The sequence below is a fragment of the Hyaena hyaena genome, unplaced genomic scaffold, assembly GCF_003009895.1.
Source record: "Hyaena hyaena isolate Hyena2069 unplaced genomic scaffold, ASM300989v1 scaffold_439, whole genome shotgun sequence".
NCBI lineage: Eukaryota > Metazoa > Chordata > Mammalia > Carnivora > Hyaenidae > Hyaena > Hyaena hyaena.
The window spans coordinates 659,124-684,786 of record NW_024081067.1 but is presented as its reverse complement, the minus strand read 5'-3'; the positions used below and the strand labels follow the sequence as shown (position 1 = coordinate 684,786).

The following is a 25,663-nucleotide window of genomic DNA, read 5'->3' as shown; positions in this document are numbered from 1 at the left end:
CCTCAGCCTCACACACTTGTGTCTCTCACCCACTCTGGAACCTTGGAAAGAATTCAGTTTTCCGGGTTCCTCCTCAGGGTTACGCAGGACTCAGCTCCTTCCCACCGACGGGTCAGCTCCTTCCCATCTGACAGCTCGGTGTAGCCACCACCCCGCCTTGGTCTGGCCTTGGGCCCACACACCCCTGCCCTCATACAGACAGTGGATGCCTTAACCTCTACCCGAGACTGGGGGGGGGTTGGGTAGGTGGAGGTGGCTCTCAACCTCCTCTGCTCCTTGCCCCCCAAGCTCACAAAATAAAGAAGATAAGGAAGACAGGGGAGCTCTTCTGTCTCCTGCAATGTCACGGACAAAAGAGCAGCCTCTCTGGCTGGAACTGAAGCTTAACGTCCACATAGTTCGGATGAGGGAGAGGAGGCTCTGAAGGCAAAATTGCCAACCCGTCCAGTCACCCCCCCTGGGGGCTGGCCAGACGGGAGATAACCAAAAGCATGATCTGGCTTGGAACAGTCATTCGGAGAGGAGACCATACTGCAAACAGAACCCTGGGGATTCCAGCCTCTCCCCTCCCCCATTCTGCCCCCCGTGGAGGCAGGAGGCTCCGAGTGTTCACGCCTTTCCAGCCGCACTTACCAATCTCCTCGTACCGCATCACCGTGCCCAGATTGGCATTCTCGTCTAGGGAAGAAAGAGGGACGGAGAAGCATTAGGGAACGGACTTAAAGCTGCCCAGCACACGGTCCACCCAGGGGCCTCCTCAGGAGTATGTGGGTTGGGATGGAGTAGGTGGGGGTAAGGGCCCATTGCCCCCTGCGTGGGGGGCCTCTGAGTCCAGTGAATGGAGAGAAGTCCAGCCTAATATGGAGAGGGGGCATCTCCTCACAGTCCAGGGCAGGGATTCACGTCCCTGACACTTTAAGAATTAGCTTCTCTGGGGGAAGCCAATGACGAACACAAACCCGCTCATGCTGAGCACCTTCTGTTTCTTTATTTTAGGGAGGTAGTTCACAAAAGCAATGTCCTCTAAACCTCAGGAGACAGCTTTCAGAGTCACAAGGAGGTGGCCCTCTCTCCTTAGAGAGGTTCAAAGAACAAGCAAGACTGAGCACGTTGAGATTTGTCATGTGGCAGATACAGCAAATGCCCGTGGAAGACAAGAAAGAGACTTTGACCTGTGCTCTTAAGTGTGCAATGCATGGAAGTTCACGGTGTGCACTGAACAACAGAGGTGTCACCTTGGTCCCCTGTCTCCTTTCCTCCTCTGCCATCCCTCTTAGTTCCTTTTCAAGATGCCAGAAAATGGAAACCTCAGGAGTGGCAGAAATCAGCCCCAAAGAGTCAAAAGAATGAGGTCTGGGCCTTCAGCTCTTCTGCAGAGTTGGACTGGGGGGACGCTGAAAGAGCCCCACGGACTTCGGATATTCTCATCCCTGCTGAGTCCTCGAGGGAACAGCCAGAAACAGAAAATTAAAGAAGGATCGTGTGTGTTCGTAGCTTATCGGCAAGAGCGCAGGCCCTGCGGGAGCTGGGAAGACCTGACGGGGGAGTCCGGGCCCTGGAAACTCTTCGGCATGTGGCTTCATTCTGTGTGGGAGATGCGAAATGAGTATATCCCTGATATACTGAGTCTCCCCACAGCCCGAGGCCAGGTGGGTCACATGTCTGGGTTTCCCCTAACTGCCCTGGACGGCAGGCCTGGGGACATTCCTGTTTGCCACTGTTTTCTCTCCATCACTGCTTTATAAATGGTCATCCCACGGCAGGTGCAGGGAGGTGTCTGCGGAATGAATGAAGGGAGGGGACCCAGAAGAGACAGGACCGGGAAGGAAGGTCCTTACTCCCTTACCCACAAAGGTGAAGCGCTCCACCGGTGGGCGGACACAGCAGATCCGGCTTAGGCTTTCTCCCACCTTCCCCAGGATCTTGGCTACGGGAGAGAGCAAGACAACAGGGACAGAGGGAGAGAACCACTCACAACTTACAGCCCAGCGCTTGGGTCACTTAAACAACAGGGTTGCACTGGAGGGGGGCAGGGGTCGGGCGGTGGGAGGCAGGAGGGTAGAGACAAAGAACAGAAATATGACAGCAAACATTCCTTCTCGTTTGCAGTCCAAGGCACAGTCATTTTCAACCTAGACTGGAATCTATTTTCTGCTCATGTTTATTATTCCATGTTGAAAAGTTGGAAAATATAGAAGAGGAAAATAAAAAACACCCATAACCCCACCCCTGAAGATAACCACCACTAACATATTGGTATATTATTATTTCCTTTCCTCCCTTAACAAATATATATATTCTGCAGCTATGTTTGCATGAATTGGATCATAGTCTGCATTTAAAAGGCATAGAGGCTACTGGCTTTTTTCATTTTTTAATATGAGCCTTGGCCTTCATTCCTTCCCATGAAGACAGACTTTATAATCAAACATCCCACTCTGGCTGAGAGGGATCTGGTTTTGGATGATCTTGCTGGGCTGTAATCCAGAAAATTCTTCTGAGCCCCCACATGAGACCTATGAAATTTTGGCTCTTTGTGGCTACCCTGTTTGTAACAGACTAATAACATAACAGCTATGCTCTCTAGGCTTGAAAAGTGATACCAGCATCTATCTCTTTCAATTGGTCTGGTAAAAATATACATATATATTAGAAAAAAACATGGACCTTGGGATCAGATAGTCCTGAATATGAATTCTGGCTCTTTTACTTTTGAGCTATGTGACCTTTGGCAAACCACTCACCCTCTCTGAATCTCAGCTTTCTCTTGGTGAATGGGAACATAATCTCTATATCCCAGAATTACTGCATTCAATGAGAATCTGTGGAAAGCACTGAACGTTGTCCAGGCCTACAGTAACAGGTGTTGAGTAAATGTTGAAGCCCTTGCTCTCTGCCACTGAAGAGGTGGCTAAGAGTGTGGGATTCTGAACTCAGACCCTGGGTCTGACTCCTAGTCCGGCTACCTCCTCACTGTGCGACCTTGGGCAAGATCCTCAATCCCCTTAGAAGAGGCAGAGAAAAATGCTGCCTTTTGTATCTTTAATTCCCAGTCAAGGCAATTATATTTATATTTAAATGCAGGGGGGGGGCGCGGAGAATGCACACCACCCACCCTGTCTCCCTGGGTCTCTCTCTCATTGTGACTATTTCTCTCTGATGCTCTGTTTTAAGGATCAGGACATTCTTATCACCTTGTTAAAAATACAAATTCTTCCCCCCCTCCCAGACCCAATAAATCAAATTCTGGGGAAGGGCCTAGTGATGTGGACTTCAGCAAGCCCTCCAGGTGCTTCTGAAGTTTGAGAACCACAGCTCCACATCCATGTCCCCCTACCTGCAGTAGGCTTGGTGGACACATTGCTGTTCTGGTAAATGGGCTGAGGGGTCTCATTTTGGGGCTGTCCGATCACAGGCGTCATGGAGGGTGTGTTGACATTGGAGAGGATGCAGCCAGTCACCCGCTGGAGAAAGGGAGAGGTGCAAGGTCAGTGTCATTAGCCAAGTTACTTACGAAAAGCATTTCCTGATTATCTCCCAATGCTCATCTGCTCATCTGTTACAGGGAGGCCACTCGGAGCTGAGGAGAGCATGGTGGTGGTGTGAGGGTGGGTTCTAGACCCAGCCGCACCGCCGGGTTGCAGCAGGCTGGCCAGAGGCAGGACAGCCCCGTGCTGCAAAAGCATGCGATGTGCTGTTGCACAGACACTGGTTCAGGTTTGAGCTCTACCCTCTCTGGGTACGTGACCTTGGATAGTTAACTTCTCTTGAACCTCAGCTCAAGAGCTGACCATGGACCGGCCACATAGCTGCCTTTCCGGGTTGTGGGATAATTAACACACGTGAGCGTTTGCAAAGCATTTGCCTACGGAGGATTTGGCCCACGGCAGCCGATGTCGTAACCTCTGGTGTAACGTGCCTACCTGCTCTCCCCGCCTGCTTCACGGGGCTCAAATGAGGTCATGTCTGCAACGGGGCCATGTGAGCCTGGGAAACGTCAGAAGGACACCAGCACTATCACCACCTGCCGCCTCCCCAGGCCAGAGCTGCGGATGAGGGGGCCGAGCCAGCGAGCTGTGCCAGGCAGAGCAGGCTGTGTTTGTGTTGCAGGAAGAGGGGGCGGGGCTCTGGGCACCCTTGCGCTCCCTGCCAGTGTGAATACACATTCCAGAGCCAAACGGAAATTCTGAGTGTATTCGCCATTGTCCTGTGTTATCTGGCCCACTGCTTCCCTCTGGTGCCGCAGAGAGCCTGAGAGCTGATAAGGCAGCATTTTTCACAGCTGACCCAGAAGCACCCCCCCTTCCCCGCTGTGGGGGGGAGGGCCTTTGGCTGGGCAGCTGAGAAACAAAGGATGGGTTTTCAATCTGTTTAGCTTCACAAGGGCCATTGCTGATTCAAGGCCCCTTCCCTAAAGCCCATCACTCTGCATTACAGAGTCCTGAGGCCAGAGGAGCCCCAGGGCCCCAGGGCCCCAGGGCCCCAGGGCCGCGGTGACCCTTAGAAGGGGCCCCTTCCACACAAGCAGGGCAGCTCGGGGTCCTTCAGAGCCCCGGAAGGGCCAACATTTATTTTGTGGGGTGACCTGTCCCTTCTGTCGTGCTCCCGACAGAGGAGGTCACAGCAGCACCCAGTCACGTGTGGGAGCCAGCTGAGGCCAGGACAGCAGGGTCTCCCCCTCCCGCTGTGTGGGACTCTCTGCCCAGCGGCAGCTGGCGGAGTGGAAGGGGCAGCCTGCCTCCTTTTCAGTATTATTTCACCTCCAGAAGAGAAAAGGCCCCATTCTCCTTGAATAACTGGTCTGGTAGCTGAAGAGTTTCTTCCTCCCGCTGCCCCGCACCGGTCGGCCCGATGGACTCATTCTAGGTGGGAGAAGACCAGGACCGGCCGCAAGCCTCGTGCTGCCCTCATCAGCCCTCCACGGGCTCTCGGGTCCTCGGGGGCCTTTCCGAGCACAGCCTTGAGTCACCTGGGAAGCACGCCCTGCGCCAGCCTCTCCAACAGGAACGCGGCCTGAGGCTGGAACTAGAGGGCTGGGGACTTACCAGCTCCCGCTCCAAGGCGGGGCTTACATTCTCTGCCCGCCTGTGCCCGTCACTGCAACAGCTGGGAACTCCTGGTCAAGCTCCTCGGGCCCAGACTCCTGCCTCTGGGTGTGTGTAACAAAGGGAGGGTTCTGGAAGGCCAGGCATTTAGACGGCAAAATAGCAGCCAGGCTTCCTGGCTGGTAGAGTCTCAGGCATGTGTGCAGGGTCCCCAATTCCTCCTTTCCATCATGGGGCCTGAGGCTCTTGTTTGACTAGAAGGAGCACAGCCCCCCAGCTGCCCCCGCCCCGAGCTGCCGTCTAGTGTGAGAAATAAACTTATGCGAAACCACTAAGCTTTTAAGAATGTTTGTTACCACAGTATATCTTAGCCTATCCTGACTGATACACCCTTCTACAGTAAGACGCGAATGTCTTTTCTTCCTGCTGTTGTTGAGACCCTCACAGAGGAGCAAATCAGGGCCACCCTGGCTCTTTCAAGGGGACCGGAAGAGACTCAGGATGTGCGTGAAGGGTTCTGAAAATAGAAGGAAGGGAACGTGGGTTTTCTTCAAGTCCGAGAGGGACAAACCTAATAGATGGAGCAACAGTCAGCTGGACCCTTTCCCTCCTCCTCTGACTCCTAACTCCCCGGCTGGTCAGGAGCCCTAAACTCCAGCACTATTAAAATGAAGGACAGCTGCATGGTTGGTGGAGTGTGAGGCGATCGGGGCTTGCTGACGGCTCCGCAAGGAGAAGGATCTGGCCGCCACTGACAGAAAACACCGGTGGGCAGAGGTGCTCCCTGAGTCAGAAGAATGCCTCCTGGGCTGTGGTTTGGGGCTGGGGAGGGCATGGCGGCCATACCAGCAGAGGTGAGCGGGGTCCATTGCATCTTGGCCGGTCAGGCTTCTACGGATGGCACTGCTCTTCATCCATCAATGGGCTGGCATTGATCTGGGAGGGTGCTTTCTGCATATCTGGCCAGTGCTGCTGGCTGGCTGGGGACTCATTCTAACCTGGCAATCGGCTCTTCAGTCCCTACAACCTGGGCACAAGCCACTGGGCAGCAGCTGTGTGTCTTCAGATAGGTTGGCTCACCTCTCTTGTGCTTCTTTTTTTATCCACTAATATAACACGAGTCAGGACACTGCCTTGAAGTCTTCCCACTGGGGTCTCCTTAATCTCACTTTGGATTTGCTGTCGGAAGATGGAAACCACCCCGATTCATACTGAGCAGGGGAAGCATGATGGGGCAGGGAGCAGGCTCTGGTGGTGCTTGGGTTCCAAATTCGCTGCCCTCCTTCCTGCTGCTCAGGGCCTGGCTTCCCCCATGGCTGGCTGGGAAGCAGGAAACTGAACCAGGTCAGTAGGCCAGCAGCAGCACCCTGACCCAGCCCGCCCGGCTTCCGGGGGCCACCCGCCCCTTGCCGGCCCGGCTCACCTTCATGAGGTCCCGATGATGTTCCAACACACTGCAGGTCGTCTGCCAGGTGTCCTGATAGCACTCCCACGGGTCCACCCTGCCAGGACCAGAAAGAAGTTTCCCTGGGTTTCCGTTCTCAACGCTCTTTCCTTAATAGTTCCTTCCAGAGACTGTAGCTCGGGCCGCCTAGCAGACCGGATCACATCGTGTGCTTAGTTCCCAAATTGGAACAAATGTGGGCTTGGAACACCTTCCTAGCCCTCAGCTTCCCCCTCTGTAAAACCACAGGAGTAGGGGGCTTTGGGAAAGCTGTGTTGTCTTTTGGCGCTCACTTTCCCCACCTGTAAAATCACTACCTTAACTCTCTTGTGGGGTTATTGGAAGGTCCCAGTGAGTTTTATCTACAAAGCGTCTCACTGTCATGCTCATCTGCAAGATGGAAATTCTCCTCTGGGCCTTCTAGGGTTGTGATCAGGATTCAAAGCCAGGCTCTCATCGAGGTGGGGCTGTAGATACCTGAGTTGGGGAATCGGGCCTGTCTGCCTCCCTGTGCAGGTGGGGGCCTCACGGGCATGGAGGGGGCCAGTCAGACTGAGCGGCACAGACCCCATGCTGGTCCAGCCCTCCTGTACGCGAGGATGTGAAATGAGCAGGGATCCAGCCTCAGACTGGTGCAGCATTCGGGCTTAATTGCCAACTTAATGAACTGCTAAATTGGGATATTTCGCAAACATTTCCTTAGCAGTTGAGCATTCCCTGCCCACCTCCCCCCAGGCCCATGCACCTAAGCTTCCCAGCAGTAAGATCTCACTAACTGAAAACCGCTGAGACTCAGCTGGTGTATCAGGCTCCCGTCCCGCTGACCACCGCCTCCCCTGAGACAGGCAGACACCAGACTGGCCAAGGCTGGGGGCCCCGCCCTTATCTCTAGAGCTACCTGAGCCTCACTAGTGATCTCAGTTCTTGGAACTCTGCCTTTCCCCAAGTGCCTAGAGCAGTGCGGTGCAGGCCGGAAGTGCGGGGTGAATACTCCATGAATGAATGAGGCAATTATTTCAGGGTCTTCTAATCACATCCAAACAGGATCGACCTCCTGCCCAGTATTTTCCCCACTGGACCCCACTTTCCCCAGGAGATCGGGAGCCACAATGTGAAAAGGCCTCGCTTCTATCCCTGACTTGACGACAGATGTGCAGTACACACTCAAACCCCTCTACTTCTCCGGGCCGGTCTCTCACCAGAGAGAAGGCAGCTGTCTCCCTACCCAAACTACATCTTCGGGGATGACATAGTCTATAAAGGACAAGTGTTTTTCTCACACAAATCACTGCACACAAATGGCAAGGATCACTATTTAATTATTATTGTCACTTCCTTTCGCTGCGCTTCTTCTAGCCCAGCCCATCTCTTCCCTCTCATTCTGAGGTCAGCCTCCCTTCATTTCCCTCCTTTCAGGGAAACCTCTAGGTGCTGCCTGGTTTTTCCGGGGGGGGGGGGGGGGGGGGGGGGGNGGGGGGGGGGGGGGGGGGGGGGGGGGGGGGGGGGGGGGGGGGGGGGGGGGGGGGGGGGGGGGGGGGGGGGGGGGGGGGGGGGGGGGGGGGGGTTATAGTACAAATGGTATGCCATTATTTTTTTTTAAATGCCATTTTCTCATGCAAATGATAACCATAGGAACTTTGGGGAGCGTAATTAGCATAACTAGTGGAGGCTCCCTTTAATTACACTGCAAGCCGGTAACCGTGTCTGTCATCTTGGTGAGAACTGCGCGCCAAAGAGGAGGGAAAGGCCTTGAGCGCCGGCTGGCAGTGGCTGGCAGTGCCTCTGTGCCGAGGTCAGCCTGGAGCCTAGGGAACCCGAGTTCTAGAAGAGGAAATAGCCAGGGCCCTAAGAGGTGGAGTTCACAGGAAGCAACTGGGGAGGAAAGCGAAGAGGCGTTTCGGATCTCCTGGCCAGGCCTCACCCCAAATACAATGATGCTTCCGGAATACTCCTGGATCCAAAAGTCCCAGGCCAGAACAACTGAAGTCTCCCTCCTCAGTTTGGTGGGCGCTATGGCTTGGTTAAAACAGAGCTCTCAGGTGGACCATCTCTGACAGTCCCCGCTAGGGGACTAACGTCTGGCCTGGCCTCCCCACCCCTGTGGGGTCCAAATGGCTGAGGGACTCCTCCTCTTTCTGCACTCACCCCCAGGGAGGCCCAGGGCCACCCACGTGATCCACACACACCAGGCCAGCCCTACCTGATCCAGTCGGAATTCTGGACGGCCAGCTGACACATGATGAGACGATGCCGGCTCGACACCAGGCCCTGGGGAGCAAGAGAACAATCACTGGGAGGTTGGCTCCCCTCCCCAAGCCGCCCTTGAGACGCCATCCCAAGCTGGCGCATTATTCAAGGGCAGCCATTTGTCAGTGGTGACAGGGAAGGAGGGTGCGGCCCCCCTGCAAGTCCATCTGCCACAGAGACACACACGAAGGGGCGGAGGGGAAAGAAAAGGGATGGAGGGCGCGGAAGTCCATCAGCCTGACAGGGTCAGGAGGTGGGCCTCTCGGATGAAGTAGCCAACTCGTGCCCAGCACAGGGATGAGACTGAACCCCGCAAGCACTGCCTTGCCGCAAGACTCAAGCTGGCTGGTCGGCGACCTCCCCAGAGCCCACCACGGTGTATCTGGGGACGGAGGGGGATGGAAATGCAGGAGGGCCCCTTGATTTTCTGGGACACGTGGCAGCTGGGAGCGGCAAGGAAAGGAATTTTAAATCTGATCGTAAGAGGCATAGATAGGCCTTTTCCTCCTAAAATCCGGGCAAGACTTGCCCAGCCCATCACCAGCTGCCAGTTTGGCACACGTGCCAAGTCACACTTGGCCCCCAGCGGGTGCGCCTGCTCTGCTGCTAATGAGTGCTGACTGGGCCTGGCGCTGCGCTCAGTCACCAGGCTCGGGCATGGGCAGCTGTTCCTGCCAGCTGCTGCCCGGCACCCAGCCGCCCAGGTCTGACTGCGGCCCAGGGACGGGAGCAGGACGCCAACTATCGGGCATCCTGTGTTTCTGGGGAGTGAAGCGGAGACAGCAGCGAAGGTAGCAGGAGCCATTAGGTCAGAAAGGGAGGGCGATGGAGGAGCCCACCTGTTTTCCATAGGAGTCGTGGACAGGAGAGACAATGCCACCAATCACAATAAACCTTCCCGTTTTGTGCAGATAATCCCTGGCTCTTTCTAATGAAGAGAAGAAAACCACATGTTATAAAGAGGAAAGGTGTGGATTAAAAGTGATCGTTAAAATCAATATATCGCCTCTCTTTAGGGCTTAGGTCCTTATGGCTTTCTTGCCATTTAAATGGAAAGTGACAGGGGTGCCCGGGTGGCTCAGTCCGTTAAGCATCCGACTTCGGCTCAGGTCATGATCTCGCGGTTCGTGGGTTTGAGCCCCGTGTCGGGCTCTGTGCTGACAGCTAGCTCAGAGCCTGGAACCTGTTTCAGATTCTGTGTCTCCCTCTCTCTCTGACCCTCCCCTGCTCGCTCGCTCTCTCTCTCTCTTAGAAATAAGCAAAACATTTAAAATAGTTAAATGGAAAGTGACTATTTTCAAAGTTATGTTGGTGATTCAAAAAGGTTATAGGGCCAGACTCTAGCCCCCAAAGCGAAAGACTTTACAACTCCAGGGATTCATCCCGTTGCAAATGTCCTCTGCTGGGCGAGTGCGTAGCTTAGAGGGATTTAGGACGACCACCTCACTGGAAGCCACTCCAGGGACAGATTGGAATTTACACCTGTGATCACTTGCAGAAATTCCAAGGGGCGCCTGGGTGGCTTAGTCGGTTAAGCGTCCAACTTTCGCTTAGGTCATGATCTCGCGGTTCGTGGGTTCGTGCCCCGCGTCGGGCTCTGTGCTGACTGCCAGCTCAGAGCCTGGAGCCTGTTTCAGAGTCTGTATCTCCCTCTCTCTCTGACCCTCCCCTGCTCACGCTGTCTCTCTGTCTCTCTCTCTCCTAGAAATAAATTAAAAAATATTAAAAAAAAAAAAAAAGAAATTCCAAAATGGAGGAGTGACTTAAAAGGAGGATGGAGAAGCAGCAGAAAGAGGTAACTGCCACCACCTTCTTACAATACGAAAGGTCGGCTGATTGCTTCATCTCAGAAGAGAAAAACCAAAAAAAAAAACACCAAACTTAAAAGGCCTTCTACATAATTAGGGAGAATTAACAGGAAAGCCATCATTATAGTTGATTGAGAAAACTTCAGTCACCAAAAAGCCTTTTTGCCTCTGGAAGGAATTCGTGATGCTGCCTTTTCAAATTTACCAGACAACCCCAATTTCATTTCCACGAGAATATCTAGAAAACCAGGAAGGGGATGAAAATTTTGGTTCTTACTTCCAAAGGGGTTCAGCGTGAAGACCCAACAGGGTTAGGCTGAGCTTGTACCGCTGAGGAAATGTGGTGTGAATTTATTTGACAGGTGAGGGACTAAGGGGATCTTGGCTGGCGAGGCAGGCTGTGTAGCTTACAAGCAAGTTTCCAGGATTTCCTTGTTGGCTCTCTTACAACTTAAAAGTAATTCTCATCACATTTGCCTTTTTTCTTTCAATGTGAAATCTCTTAGTTTCATAAAAAAAAAATGGACTTTATTCTTTAGCACAGCTTTGAATTTAAAGAATAATTGAGCAAATAGTATGCAGAGTTCTATATACTCAGCCTGCACCTTCTTATCTTCCCCCAACATGGTTTTCCCTATTAGTAATATCTTGGATAAGTGCAGTACATTTGTTATACTTGATGGGTCCACACTGATGCATTATTATTAATTAACTATAGGCCATAGTGTCCATGAAGAGATACTCTGTGTTTTAGCGACTTTGGGTTTTGACAAATGCATAATGACATGTATTCACCATTGCAGGTGCATAGAGAATCGCTTCCCTACACTCAAAGTCCACGATGCTCCACCTGTTCCTCCTCCTCACCCCACCCCACCCCACAGCCACTGGTAACCACTGATCTTTTTATCATTTCTCTATTTTTGCCTTTTCCAAAACACCAAGCAGTTGGGATCCTACACATTGTAGCCTCTTCAGACTGGCTTCTTTCACTTGACAGTATGCTTTTAAGGTTCCTCCATGTAGTTCAGTGGCTTGATAACTCATTGTTTTCATTGCTGAATAGTATCCTATTATCTGGATGTAACACAATTTGTTTATCCATTTGTACCATCTGTTTATCCATTCACCAATTGAAGGACATCTTGGTTGCTTCCAGTTTTCTCTGATAGTGAAAAAGAAGGGATATAACCTTCATGTGCAGGTTTTTGCACGGACATGGCTTTCAATTTGATTGGGTAAATATCTAGAGTGCAATGGCTGGATCATGTGGTAAGAGTATTTATTATTCTCCAAAGGTTCACAATAATGAAGAAACAGACGCCTATCTTGACGGATCCAATGAGAGGGAAACTGGGTGAGTTCTATAGCTGTGGCTTTCAAAGTTCTTGCTGTAGTACTCCCACAGTAAGAAATAGATTTTATATCCTGACATAATACATACCCATGTATCGGTATAATTAACTGAAACAAATTTATTACAATACCGTCAACTATAGCAATGCACACTAACATTTTCCATGTATTCTATTCTAGCAATCATAAATTTAAATGAGAAAGCTGATCAGAACCTATTATTGTGTGGCAACCTATAGTTTGAACAACTTGTGCTGATGTTGAGATGTTAAGGGCAGGGAGACAAGGGACAGGAGAGATTGTTTGCCTTTCCAAAGCACTCACTCTAGCCAAATGGTTTAGCCTTACCCACTATGTTGGTCTATAGGAGGCCTGGTAGAGGTGAGGGTGAGGGAGCGGTACTATTCACCAAGCAAGTTGCAAACTTCAGGAGGCCCTGAAAGCCAGGCCAAGGGCTACAACTTTTACGCCAGTGATTGCTATTTGGTCAACAATATTCCTTGGACTACCTACACTGGAATCCTCAGGAAGAGGTTATTAAAATGTAGATTCCTGGGGCGCCTGGGTGGCTTAGTCGGTTAAGCGTCAGACTTTCGCTTAGGTCATGATCTTGCAGTTTGTGGGTTCGAGCCCCGCGTCGGGCTCTGTGCTGACTGCCAGCTCAGAGCCTGGAGCCTGTTTCAGTCTGTGACTCCCTCTCTCTCTGACCCTCCCCTGCTCACGCTGTCTCTCTCTCTCTCCTAGAAATAAATAAAACATAAAAAAAAAAAATTTAAAAAAAAAATAAAATAAAATAAAATGTAGATTCCTGGGTGTTAGTCCAGAGTTATTGAATGAAAATCTCTGGGGTTAGGACTTAAGAGTCTACACTTTCAATTAGTGTGCCCAGGTGATTCTTCCATTCTCTGAAATTTGAGAACCATAGACATATATAGACCACAATCATAAAGTTGAGAAGTATAGACAATAGAGAATCACGGAAGACTATTAAACAGGGAAGTGACGTGCTCTGAGCTGGAAGACCATTCATTCTCAGAGGGGAGAGTGAAGGTGATGAAAAATCGTATCTTACACATTCCTGGTGGGAAATTTGGGGTCAGGTAATGAGGGTTGGAGGAGGGAGAGGACCCACTGAATCTTCCCAGAGGAGGCCCAGGAAACACAAAAAGCAGGATTTCCTTCTCTCTTTAGACATTTTTGTTCACTTTGCTTCTGGGGCTTTGCCGATGGAGGTGTCAATACATGTGTCCTCAATCTTGTAGACTGTACCTTTATGATTATACTAATAGTACTAGGTTTTATACTCTGCAATTCACTAGTTGCCTGATTATCCCCTAACTTGAATGTAATGTCTAGCAAGATAGAACTGGCACGCAAGCTAAATACAAGTGGCCAAGAATAGATACGATTAGTCTCTTTCCTTGTTTCGCAAAGAGATTCCAAATGCCTGAAAAGTCTGCCTAGTGACATCTAATGTGGTTTTGTGGAAACAACACTGAGCTTGGAATCAGAAGACGTCTAGATCTTGGGTAAGCCACTTCATCTCTTTGAGCCTTGGGCGTCCATATCTGTAAAATGCCTTCTTTGCAAGGTTGCTACGAAAATCAAGTCAAATCCTGACTATAAAGGTGTTTAATACCCGCATGGTTTCGCTGGGCAATTCTATTAAACATTTAAAGAAAAATTAAAAACAAAGCTACCGATAGATCTAATAAAACATGCTAAGTGCAGTTGATAACTAAAATGGTTTTAGCCCCCAGTTTAAATGTGTGTGTGTCTGTGTATTTCCCACACAACAAAGCAATTCCCAGACCCTAGCAGGTATCCTACAATCCAACTCAATTCTGACACTATCTACCTAGAGATAGTACCCGTCCCCATAGGTTAAAGGTTCAGTCCTATAAGACGGCCTCCTCCCCTTCAAATGCCAAATTGCAAGACCAGGTTGTCACCTATACTTCTGACCAACTGGCTATAAATCAGGGGTTCCCACGGCCACCTCCTTGGGTTTGGTTAATCTGCTCCAGAAGCTCACAGGACTCAGAAGCTCATTTACTCACTAAATGTATTACAAAGGACATTAAAGAACACAAATCAACAACCAGATGAAGAGATACAGAGGGCAGGGTCCCAAACAAAGGAGCCTCTGCCTTTGCAGAGTTTGGGGCCTCCTGGTGTTTCAGATCCAGCATTAAGGTATGTGGAAGCACTCTGGTTCCCCAAACTAGAAGCTCTCCTAATGCCCCCCTTTTGGGGATTTTATGGAGGCTTCATTACATGGGCGTAATTGATTGACTCAATCACCAATGGCTAATGAGTTAATCTCAACCCAAGTCATCTCCCCAGAAATCAGGCGGTGGGACTGAAAGTTCCAACCTTCTGTTTAGAGCTGGATCCCCTGGCCATGAGTCTCCATCCTTAGGTGGTTTCCAAGAGTCGCTTCATTAACATAACCCTAGTGGTGGTGGAGGGGGGTTTGTTATGAATAACAAGACCACCATTTCACCTTTATGGTTCTAAAGCATTTTCAGGAACTGAGAAAAAGAGACCAAATATTATAACACAATATGCTCTTCTTCCTCTTATTTCAAAGGCTTTGAGAGCTGTGGACCAGGAACTGTGGATGACGACCAGATATATGCTTTTTATAAATCACAACATCTCAATAACGTATTGTATAATTGAAATTTGCTAAGAGAGTAGAACTAAAATGTCCTCACACACACAAAACATAACAATGTGAGGCGATGGATGTGTTAATGAACTAGATTCGTAGAGTCCTTTCACAATGTCTATGTCTATCAAATCACCGCAGTGTACCCTTTAAATATCTTAAATTTTATATGCCAATTATACCTCAGTAAAGCTGAAATTTTAAAAATGAAACAAGTCTAGTTTCTTGCACAAAATAGGAAAAAGAGGAACACTTTCCAATTTATTTCAAGAAGCCAATATTACTCTGATATCAAAACCAAAAAGAGCACAAAATATGTAAAAATCATTAGCAAAATTTAGCAAATAGAATCCAGCTATACATAGAAAGAATAATACACCATGACCAATTGACATGTATTCCAAGCATGATGTTTCAATATTTGAAAAATAATTTAATGTGATTCCCCAAATTAACAATATAAAAAAGAAAATTCACATGATTATATCAATTGATGCAGAAAAAGCAGTTGACAAAATTCATTCATGATAAAAACTCAGAATATGAGGAATAGAAGGGAACTTCCTCAACATCAGGAACATCCTTTAAAACCTTAAAAGCAAATGTCATACTTAATGGCAATAGATGGAATACTTTCTCCCTAAAATCAGGAACAAGGCAAGGACATCTGCTCTCACCATTGCTATTCAATATAGTACTTGAAGGCAAGAAAAAGAAAAGGCATAGAGATCAAAAAGAAAAAAACTATCTGTATTTGCATATGGCATAAAAGTCTAAGAAGTCTTGAGAAATCTACAAAGAAATTCTAAGAATTAATAAATAGTTCAGTAAGACCATAAGACACAAGATCAATATAAGAAAGTTAATTGTATTTTTTTAGGCTAGGAACAAACATGTGGAAACTGAAATTAAAAACACAAGACCACTTATAACCACAAAAAAGAAATACTTAAATATACATATAATAAAGCATATACAGAACTTCTATGTTAAGAACTCCAACATGCTGATTAAAAAAAAATCAAGGAAGATCTAAATAAATGTAGAAACATACCATGTTTATGGATTAGAAGACATAACATAGTAAGATATTATCTCTAAACAAATATATAAATAAAATGCACTTCCTATCAAAATTCCTGCAAGATTTTTTCTTGTGTAAATACAGACAAGATAATTCTAAAATGTATATGGAAAGGGAAAGGAACTAGAATAGTTAAAACTTTTTTTAATGAGAAAGTGGGGAAATCAATCTCTCCAAATTTTAAGTCTTTTTATATAGCTATAGTAATCAAGACTGTGAGGTATTGGCAGAGAGGCAGACACATAAATCAATGAAACAGAATACAGTCTAGAAATAGCCCCACATACGTATGGCCAACTGTATTTTGACACAGGTGTAAAAATAATTCAATAAAGGAAGGATGGTCTTTTCAACAAATGGTGCCGGAAGAACTGGACAGCCAAAGACAAAAATAAACAACAATAAAAAAAAAAAAAAAACCCTAAGTCAACCTAAATCTCTTACCCTATAGAAAGTTAATTCAAACTGGATCATACATTTAAATTACGTAGAACAGAAAATTTTAGATGAAAATGTTAGGGAAAATCTTTGGGCCCGCGGCTTGATGAAGACTCAGGCATGATGCTAAAAACACGATGCATAAAAGAAAAACCAAGTAAATTGGACTTTCACAAAATTAAAAACTTTTGCTCTGTCAAAGACCCTGTTAAGAGGAGGAAAACCAAGTTGCACACCAGGAGAATCCACATATTTGAGGATACATGTCTAGGATATTAAAAGGACTCTTAAAACTCAATAGTTTAAAAAAAAAAAAACCCAACTAACAATACAATTAGAAAATGGGCAAAAACATGAAGAGACATTTCACCAAAGAGGACACATGGATGGGAAATAAGCATATGGAACAATGTTCAATAGCACTAAGCATCAGAGACCTGTAAATTAAGATCATGAAGAGCTATCACTAATTCATCAATCAGAATGGCTAAAAGAAAAAGTAATGACAATACCAACTGTTGATAAAGGGATGGAGAAACGGGTTTTCTCATATATTGCTAGTGGAAATGTAATATGGCAAGTTACTCTGAGAAACAGTTTGGCAATTTCTTTAAAAAAAAAAAACTGTTTACGTTTAATCATATAACCCGGGAATTGTACTCCTGGATCTTTTTCCAAGAGAAATAAAAACATGTCTACATAAAAACCTGCACATGGTTTTTCATACCAGCTTTACTTATAATAACCAAATACAGTAAATAAATAAAATGTCCTGCAATAGGTAAATTGTTAGACAAACAGTGGCATCTCCATACCATGGAATACTTAGAACAAAAGAGGAACAAACTAGCAATTCAGGCAACGATTAGGATGGATCTCTAGGCCATCATACTGCGTGGGGAAAAAAACCAATCTCAAGAGGTTGAATACTATGATTCTATTTACATAACCTTCTCAGAAATTATACAGATTAGTGATGGCCGAGGGTTAGGGACAGGGGTAGGGTAGAGGCAGTAAAAGGGGGTGGTATGGCTATAGAGCTATAGCTCCAGGGAGATCTTTCTGGTAATAGACTCATTCTGTATCTTAATTGTGTTGGTTACATGAATCTACACGTGTGATAAGATGACATATAACTATATGGGGCGCCTGGGTGCCTTAGTCGGTTAAGCGTCCGACTTTCGCTTAGGTCATGATCTCGCGGTTCGTGGGTTCGAGCCCCGCATCAGGCTCTGTGCTGACTGCCAGCTCAGAGCCTGGAGCCTGTTTCAGTCTGTGACTCCCTCTCTCTCTGACCCTCCCCTGCTCACGCGGTCTCTCTCTCTCTCTCCTAGAAATAAATAAAACATTAAAAAAATTTTTTAAAAAAAAGATGACATATAACTATAGATACACTTTATACCAATGTCAATTTCCTCCCTTCAATATTGCACTACAGATACATAAAATGTAACCAGTAGGGGAAACTGGGTGGAGATCATGGGGGAACTCTCTGTACTATCTTTGCAACGTCTGATGAATCTGTATGAATCTGTAACTATTTCAAAAGAAAATGTTTTCTGAAAGTTTACAGCAAACTACAGACCATGGCACAGTTTGTAAGACAGTGGTGTATAAATCCAGGCAAAAGACAAGCAAACTCGTGGGGCTGGGTGCTTCTGAAACTGTATCTCTGCTCAGCCTCTTCCATTTTTGTTTCTGTCTGGATTCCAAGATTTGGGGTTGTAATGGCTTGGGAGGTATTGTCCAAAGCAATGTTTCCCGAACTTTGATGAGCATGTGAATCCTCCAGGGATCTTGTTAGAATGTAGATTCTGATGCTAATGGTCTGGGTGGGGCCTGAGATCTGGACCAGGATTAGGGTGAGGTGAGAGGGGCAGGATCACTCAAGTGCAGGGTCAGATCTTGTCTTCATTTAACATTATCTTATTTTGTTCATCATAGACTTTTTGCAATAATTTTGATTTTTTTAAAAAAATACTATTTGTGTCCATTACTGAGGTTTGGGGTTCCCCCCCTTAAATTTTGCACTGGAGGGAACTATCCCCTTTGGCCTCAAATTACCCCGGGCCCTGCCTGAGAGTCAGCATTTCTAGCAAACTCCTGAAGAGACAAAAGCTGCTGGTCTGTAGACTATATTTTGAATAGTGAGGGCGTAAAGAAGGTGCGGCAGCCCCGGCAACATTAGGGTGCCCGCAAAAGAAGCTCTCCTCCCTCCCCAACGCCACCACCACCTCCACTTTGCATGATAAGGGCATTTCTGGACTTTGGCAGGTAGTTTACTGGCAACACTATAGCTAGGACCTGGAATTTAATTTCATGCCAAGCTTCCCAAGATGTGGTCTATTTTTGTCCCTCAGCTCTGCCCCAGAGGCAGAGCCAAATCCCTGTAACATTTTACACTCAGGTCCAACCCGCCCGTCATTTGGCCTACCCTGCTTGCTCCTATATCCACAGAGGAGGAGCCCACGGTCATGCCGATTCCTGCCCTCAGCACCCTGAGGATCCACTCTCACAACTCATTGCAGACCACTTTAAACCAGGTAAATCTCCCCTCCTGACAGCCTATGCTGGACCCACCAGCCTCGGACAGACACAACACGGATGATTTCTCCATTAATAATAATTCATGAGACAGACTTGTCTCATCTGCCTCCTGGCTACTCAGTGAAACTAAGCTGATGAGTGTAATCTACTCTCCTCTCCCAGAAAGTTAGTGGAGGAAACACTGTGGTCAGGGCATGGATACTAACTCCATTTTTCCTTTTCAGCTGCAATCAGAAGTGACCCTTTCTGACTTGTATTCACAGCCGGAGCTGCCTGAATTTTTCCTGTTTGTGAGTTTCACAATGGTGATCTGGATGTGTACACATTCTAAAACTTAGCGTGTTTTTCTTTTAATTTAGATTTTAGAATGTTTATTGGATCATAAAGGAAGACACCAAACAGGGTTCTTCCTGCTCAGGGATTTAAAATTGTTTTTCTTTTAAAAGAACCATCCCTATGGCCCAGCAAACGGAAACTTGGGCATTCCTTAACAAAAATTTAGTGACGATTTCTCATGTTCAAGGCTCTGTGCCAGGTCTGTGGGAGACATAGAGAGGTAAAAGACATAGTCCCCACTTCCAAGGATCTTTGGTTTTTGATGCAGGGACAGTATGCTCTGCTTAGAGCCAATCAGTAGCTTAGATAATGGATATGAAACTGAACAGAAACAACATTAAAATGCTACAGAATTTCATGGGAGACCATGATCCCAATGGGATGGTGGCCTGGGAAGCTTTCCTAGAACAGATGAGACTCGGGCTGGGTCCTGACGGTAGAGAGGAGGAAGGTATATTAACCGTGTCTTGTTACTTTTCTGTTTTCTGATGTTTGGCCATCTGGGGCCTTGCTGGCCCTCGAGGGGTCACCCCTCCCAGGGTTAGCCAATGCCTAAAGACAGTAGACAATATCCGCTAAAGCACACCTTTCAAATGCAAACTAACCAATTCAGAGTCCATAACCACAAACACACCCTCTGTGTGGCTCTCCTGCTGGCCACCGGTCCCCACCCCATCCACCTGCCCTAATCACTCCGCCCCCCCCCCCCCCCCCCCCCCCCCCCCCCCGTACCAGACCACTAGAGACAGCTCCTGCATCACAGAACCACTGAAATTATTCATACTGGCCAATTGTAAGCCTGCTCATCCGGCCTGCCCACTTCCTTCCTGCGGAAACCACAATAAAGGCTCTGGCCTGTGTTTCCCCAGCTCCCTCAACCTCCTGACTGGTGTCTCCCCTGTATGGCACATCCTCTCCTCTTGGGATCTGTGAGTATCAGTATCTTTTCGGTGGCGATGGTCACTTAATCTGTTGGCTTTGCCACACCCATATAATAGTAAAACCCACATTTTAAAGCAGAACAAAGAAACTCATGGGGGGAGGGGAGGGGAGGCCCGCAGATGGACTGAGTCAGGAATGAAGTCTCCAGGTCCCACCGAAGGCTCTATAGCTTGGCTTTCTCTGCCTGAAAAGCAATGATACCATTTTCATGCCTCATCACTAAGAGTGTCCTAACTTCCCCCATGAGACCTGGAGCACCTTCCTGGATCTCCCTCGGCTCCCAGCCCCTCCAATCCCAATGTGCTTGGGAAGGAGAGAGCTGGATGATTAATGCTCCCCTGGGTGGGCGAAACAGTGGATCGTACCAGGTCCTTTTTGTCTGAGATGTCTAGTCTAAGCCTTAAGATGGTGTTCCAGTGAGCTTCCCACTTGAATCTGAAAGAAGTACAAAAGAGAACATTGTCTCTGACATTGACCATGAGTGGGACCTTGGAAGCCAGCCGGGCTATTCCTCGGTCCCCTCTAGCTGAGTGAGCTGCAGGCCCCCTGTAATAAGTGCAGGCTAGTTATTGACTCAGTCTCCATGGGGAGCAGTTGGCTTAGCTCTTCCTGGAGCGGGCCAGCCCTGTCCCCCAGCCAGCCAGGTACACTCTCCCCATCACACCTCAGCAGAACTGGCTGAGAAGATGTCCATCCACCAGCACAATGGCCCCTCCTCTCCTCACCCAGTGCCCTTAACTACAAGAGAAGCAATGAAAGAGGAAGCCTCTTGAGATTAGGAGAGCATGGTTTTTTCTTCACCTGCTTACTCCTATCTCTCTGACTCAGGAAGGCTACATTCCCCCAGGCGATGACGACGGGGTCCCCAGGTCCGAGGTGTTCTTCCACCCAGTCTCTGTGGCCAGTGGCTGAACTGAAGAAGAGGTGCGCTTTGTGTGGATGCCTGGGCGGTGGGGAGAGGGGGGGCTCCGATTGAGGACAGTCCTGCACTGGACACAGAGTCCAGCTCCCCTGGACACATAGTCTGGTTCCCTTGACAGTCTGTCAGCTCCCACCATCTGCCCCCATCCCCGGTGCACACACCTCAGGCTGCCTTAATTCACCAGGGAGGGTAATGCTTCCCAGAAGTCCTTGCACGCCTGGATTTTCATCCACATGTCTGCCTTTTGCAGCCCCTTCTACGTGCAAGCCTGAACCGATGTCAGGGAGAAACGTGGAGTGGCATGGTTCCCCTCTGCTCATATTTGCTCCACTCCCTCTGGCTCAGGAGAATTTGTGTCCCTTCATCTTCACAGCTAGGAGATGATTTATGACCCTCCCTTCCACGACTGTCACTTCTGACCCACCGTGCCGGGGTCAACCTCTCTCTCATGTGTCCCGGCTGCCAGGAGTCCACCCCGAAGTCCGCCTCTCCATTTGAATCGTGTCCACTGGAAAAGCTCCCCAGATCCCCCCCTCCACTCTTTCCAAACCACACTTCTTGGAATTCGCCCATTAATGGAAATGATTTTTTTTCTATTTATTTCTTCAGAAATAGAAAGCTAAATATATATGTAAAAATATGGCATGAACTGGTTTCCCCTTCAGTGAGGCTCATAAACACATGGGAGAATTATTTTAAAAACCCACAGACTGTAATACTAAATATAACCGGGAGGGTGGGTGGGTGGGGATGGGGGAGAGAGGGGGAAGGCGGGGGAGGGAATAAAGACAGAAGACGCGTGATGTAAAAATCCCACCGTGGTTTTTTTGACAGGTTTCTGTCACTTGCATGGAATTAGGCTCTATTTTTAACTACATGTCTGTTACTTCACACTTTATTAACCATTAACCTTTTTGAACACAAGTTCACCACACAGCCTTCTTGTTTAGAGATAATTCAGTCTCTGAAGTAGTTTATCGAGGAAATAGCTTTGCTTTTATCAAGGAAAACAAGTAGAGGGCATCAGGGGGAGAAAGGCCCCTTTCGTAGAGATAGGTTCCTGCTGAGGCTGGAAGGCCGGCCACACTGACGGGTCCTGCTTAAAGGTTAAAGGTTGCTTTCCCCCTAAGGATGTTATTGGAAAAACACTGTGCCCCATACAGCTTTCTTACTTGTGTTCATCTTCCCTCTCTACTTCCCCATGAATCAGTAGAAATATCTTCCTGAATCAAGGGCCCCCGGCTATGAGCAACTAACTCTCCAGGCTCGCCTGGAACTTTCCTACTTTCAATACTAAAGTTCTGGGCACCTCAGTCAGTTAAGCTTCGACTTTGGCTTAGGTTGTAATCTCACAGCTGGTGAGTTCAAGCCCTGCGTCAGAATCTGCGCTGACAGCTCAGAGCCTGGAGCCTGCTTCGGATTCTGTGTCTCCCTCTCTCTCTCTCTCTGCCCCTCCCCACCCCTCAAAAATAAGTCAATACTAAAGTTTCCATGACCTGGCAGTGCTCGCAGTCCCCAGCAAAGCGAGATGGTTGGTGTGGCATGCTGAATGACAGACCTCCAAAGAAGTCTGTGTCCTAATCCCCAGAACCTGTAAATAGGTCACCTGAACACGTGAACACGGCAAGAGGGACTTTGCAGGTGTGACCTAAGTGAAGGACCTTGCGATGGGGTGAGATGGGCGGTAATCCTGAATTTTCCAGGTGGGGCCGATGTAATCACTGAGAGATTGCCAGAGGGTCAGACTCAGAGAGGATATGACAACGGAAGCAGGGGGCAGTGAGAGGTTTGAAGATGCAGAAAGGAAGCAGATCTCCCCCAGAGCTTCTGGCAAGAACTACAAGACAATGGTTTTAGGACTTTCAGAACTATAAGATGATAAATTTATATTGTTCTGAGCCGAGAAGTTTGTGGTGATTGATTTCAACAGCAATGAGAAGCTGACACAGTTGGTCACCCTTCTCGTCCCTTGGATCAGTGTGCCCAGTGAACCAATGAACCACTCCGTCTACATGTATGGAACCAAGGGACAAGTATCAATTCCTGCAGAAGTGGAGAAAGGAAATCATCTCACAGAAAAGGTACTATGTGTTGGACTTTTTCAGGGTCACAGAAAGGACACGGTTGTAAAGCAATTTCACTGATATTTTAGAGTTTTCTCTTTGAAGGAACCTATAAGAAAACAAATGTATAATAACCTATGAACAACCAAAATTAAGTCTTTGAAATTCCTTTAAATTAAGACACAGAGCCCAGCTAGGAGGCAATAGAGCATACGTTTATAGGCTCCAGGTTCAAATCCTGTTCCAAGCATTACTAGCTGGGTGACCTTGGGATAGTTACTCAACTGCTCTGGTCATTGACATCTCTAAACTGGAGATAATATTATCCAACTCACAGGGTTGTCAGATAATAGATGTAAAATCACACCAGCACCCAGGAGACATTGGCCATACTTTTCTTTCTTGGGGAAGTCTAACAATTCCTTTGGGGAGGAAAGTTATGAGATAATAGAAAAAAATATAGATATATTGGTCTCTGCCCCTAGTTCCTGGCACAGAGTTCCTAAAACCCTTGTAAATTCCTAAGTGATAAAAGCACTGGGAGCATCCGGTGTTCTAATATTTGACCCCTATCCCTGACACAGAGTTCCTACATCCTTTAGAATCTCCTGGGTGATAGCAGCATCTTTGGTTCTAAATGAGATGACTTTTGGTGCTCCTGGATGGGAACTGGTCAGCAGAAAGATCAAGCCATGATTAGAAGCTTGGGAGTTTCAGGCCCAACTACTCCCACCCCTCGATCCTCTAGAGATAGAAGAGGGAGTCAGAAAAGGAGTTAATATTTGGTCTGCCTATGTGAAGAAGCCTCCATAATATCCCAGTAATAGGGGGTTCAGAGAGCTTCCAGGGTGCTGAACACAATGTGGGGGAGGTGACACATCTGGACTCCATGGGGACAGAAGCTCCTAAGCTTGGGACCCTCCCAGACCTCACCCTATGTACCTCTTCATCTGGCTGTTCTTCTATATCCTTTACCATATTCTTTAATAAGCTGGGAAATGGGGGCACTTGGGTGGCTGTTGGTTAAGTCCCAGACTTTGGCTCAGGCGTTCATGATCTCATGGTTCATGAGTTCCAGCCCCACATCGGGCTCTCTGCTGTTAGCGTGGAGCCCGCTTCAGACCTTCTGTCTCTCTCTCTGTCTCTGCCTGTCCCCCTCTCTCTCAAAAATAAAACAAACATTAAAAAAAAAGTAAGCTGGTAAATGTAGCTAACTGTTTCTCCAAGGTCTGTGAGCCACTCTAGCACATGAATCAGACCCAAGGCGGGGTCTTTAGAGCCTCAGATCTATAGCCGGGTGGTTGGACAAAAGAACAGGTGACAAACCTGAGCTCACTACTGGCTCCTGAGGTGTGTGTGAGTAGGGGGAGAGGGGCCACTCTTGTGGGACTGAGCCCTTACCTGTGGGATCTGGCACTATCTCCAGGCAGATAGTGTCGGAATTGAGTTGAATTGTAGGACATCCAGCTGGCGTCACAGAGAATTGACCGTCTTGGTGAGCACACAACTGGTGACCAGAAATGTCAGAAGCTTGAGCAATAACGGAGACATCCAGGGAAGAGACTCCTAGTAGGGAAGAACTGAGTTTTCCCCTACACAGTAAGGTGGAAACCTGAGTTTTTTCCTCATTACAAAAGTGAAGGTGGGACAAGAAAAATAAAAAAACTTTTAAAAAAAATATGCAGCTTACCATTGTAGGGCTATTACAGTAAGTCTTACTTGTGTCCTAAGCTCTTGGTGCCCCCCCATGAGAAATTTTTCTTGGTGCTCATTGCAGCGTGTGCTGCCCTCCCTTAGAGAGAGCAGATGCGCTCCTCTAGGCTTGAGAAGCCATTTCTGGAGAGTGAGTGTCTGACTCTTCCCAGCCCCTGAACCCTGCTTGTCTTTAAGTGCAACCCAACAAAGGGTTCCGAGTAATTCCAGACAAGCCAAGAAGGGGGTAGGGGTGGGGGGCGGGGAGTGGGGGCGTGCTGCGCTTGGGCAGATTTCGACTCTCTTCGGTCTCAACTGAGTGGCCGGGATGTGTTTGGATGATGGATGGGAGAGAATGGCGCATGCAGGAAATGTCAGGCTGGCCCACTGCTCTCGAGGTTGTTGATCACGCTCTGCCGGTGTCTGGACAGAGGGGCTTTCTGCTGCGATGGATGAGACCGCTTTCAAAGGTTTCATTTGTCTTCGGCAACTCTCAGAGCTCACAGAGGGTTTTGCTGCCTCTCACCAAGCTGACCTGGAGGCACGACTCCAAGGGACATCAGCAGGAAATGATCCTAAAATGGCCTTTAGGATAGCAATGTGAAATCCGATACCTTTGTTGTATATTCCTTAAGGCAACATTTTTTTTTTTAATAAATGATACTAATTAGTGTCAGTAAGAATGAGGGGGAGTGTGCCCTCTAACACCCGGTCGGTGGGAGTATAAACTGATTGCCTTTTAGGAAAGCAAGATGGCAGTCAGCATCTATCAAAATGACAGATGGGCCTAACCTCTGACCTGGCAATTTCACTTCCAGGAATCATTACTACAGAAAAAAACCTGCACATGTGCACAGAGGTGTTCAAAAGCACGTTTAACTTCAGCCTTATGTGTAATAATAAAAAATCAGAAATAAATGTGTAAGCTACCAGACAGATTACAATACATACATCCAAAGGAATATTATGTAGCCGTTAAAAAATGGGGCAGGCCTATTCAGTCTGACAAGGGAAGGTCTCTAAGACACATTGTTAAAAATAAATTCAACAGGGGCGCCTGGGTGG

The 25,663-nt window shown here is 47.9% G+C and overlaps 1 protein-coding gene across 1 annotated transcript in view; it reads right to left on the bottom strand.

Annotated features, from left to right (window-relative positions):
- Window positions 1–25,663, bottom strand: part of NMNAT2 (nicotinamide nucleotide adenylyltransferase 2) — a 146,694-nt gene that overhangs the window by 24,405 nt on the left and 96,626 nt on the right. The window contains exons 2-7 of the mRNA XM_039252998.1: window positions 9,576–9,664; window positions 8,690–8,757; window positions 6,469–6,547; window positions 3,338–3,464; window positions 1,847–1,927; window positions 634–678 (exon numbers count right to left, since the gene is read on the bottom strand). Of these exons, the coding sequence (XP_039108929.1) occupies window positions 634–678; window positions 1,847–1,927; window positions 3,338–3,464; window positions 6,469–6,547; window positions 8,690–8,757; window positions 9,576–9,664 (489 nt within the window). The remainder of the gene's footprint in view (window positions 1–633; window positions 679–1,846; window positions 1,928–3,337; window positions 3,465–6,468; window positions 6,548–8,689; window positions 8,758–9,575; window positions 9,665–25,663) is intronic.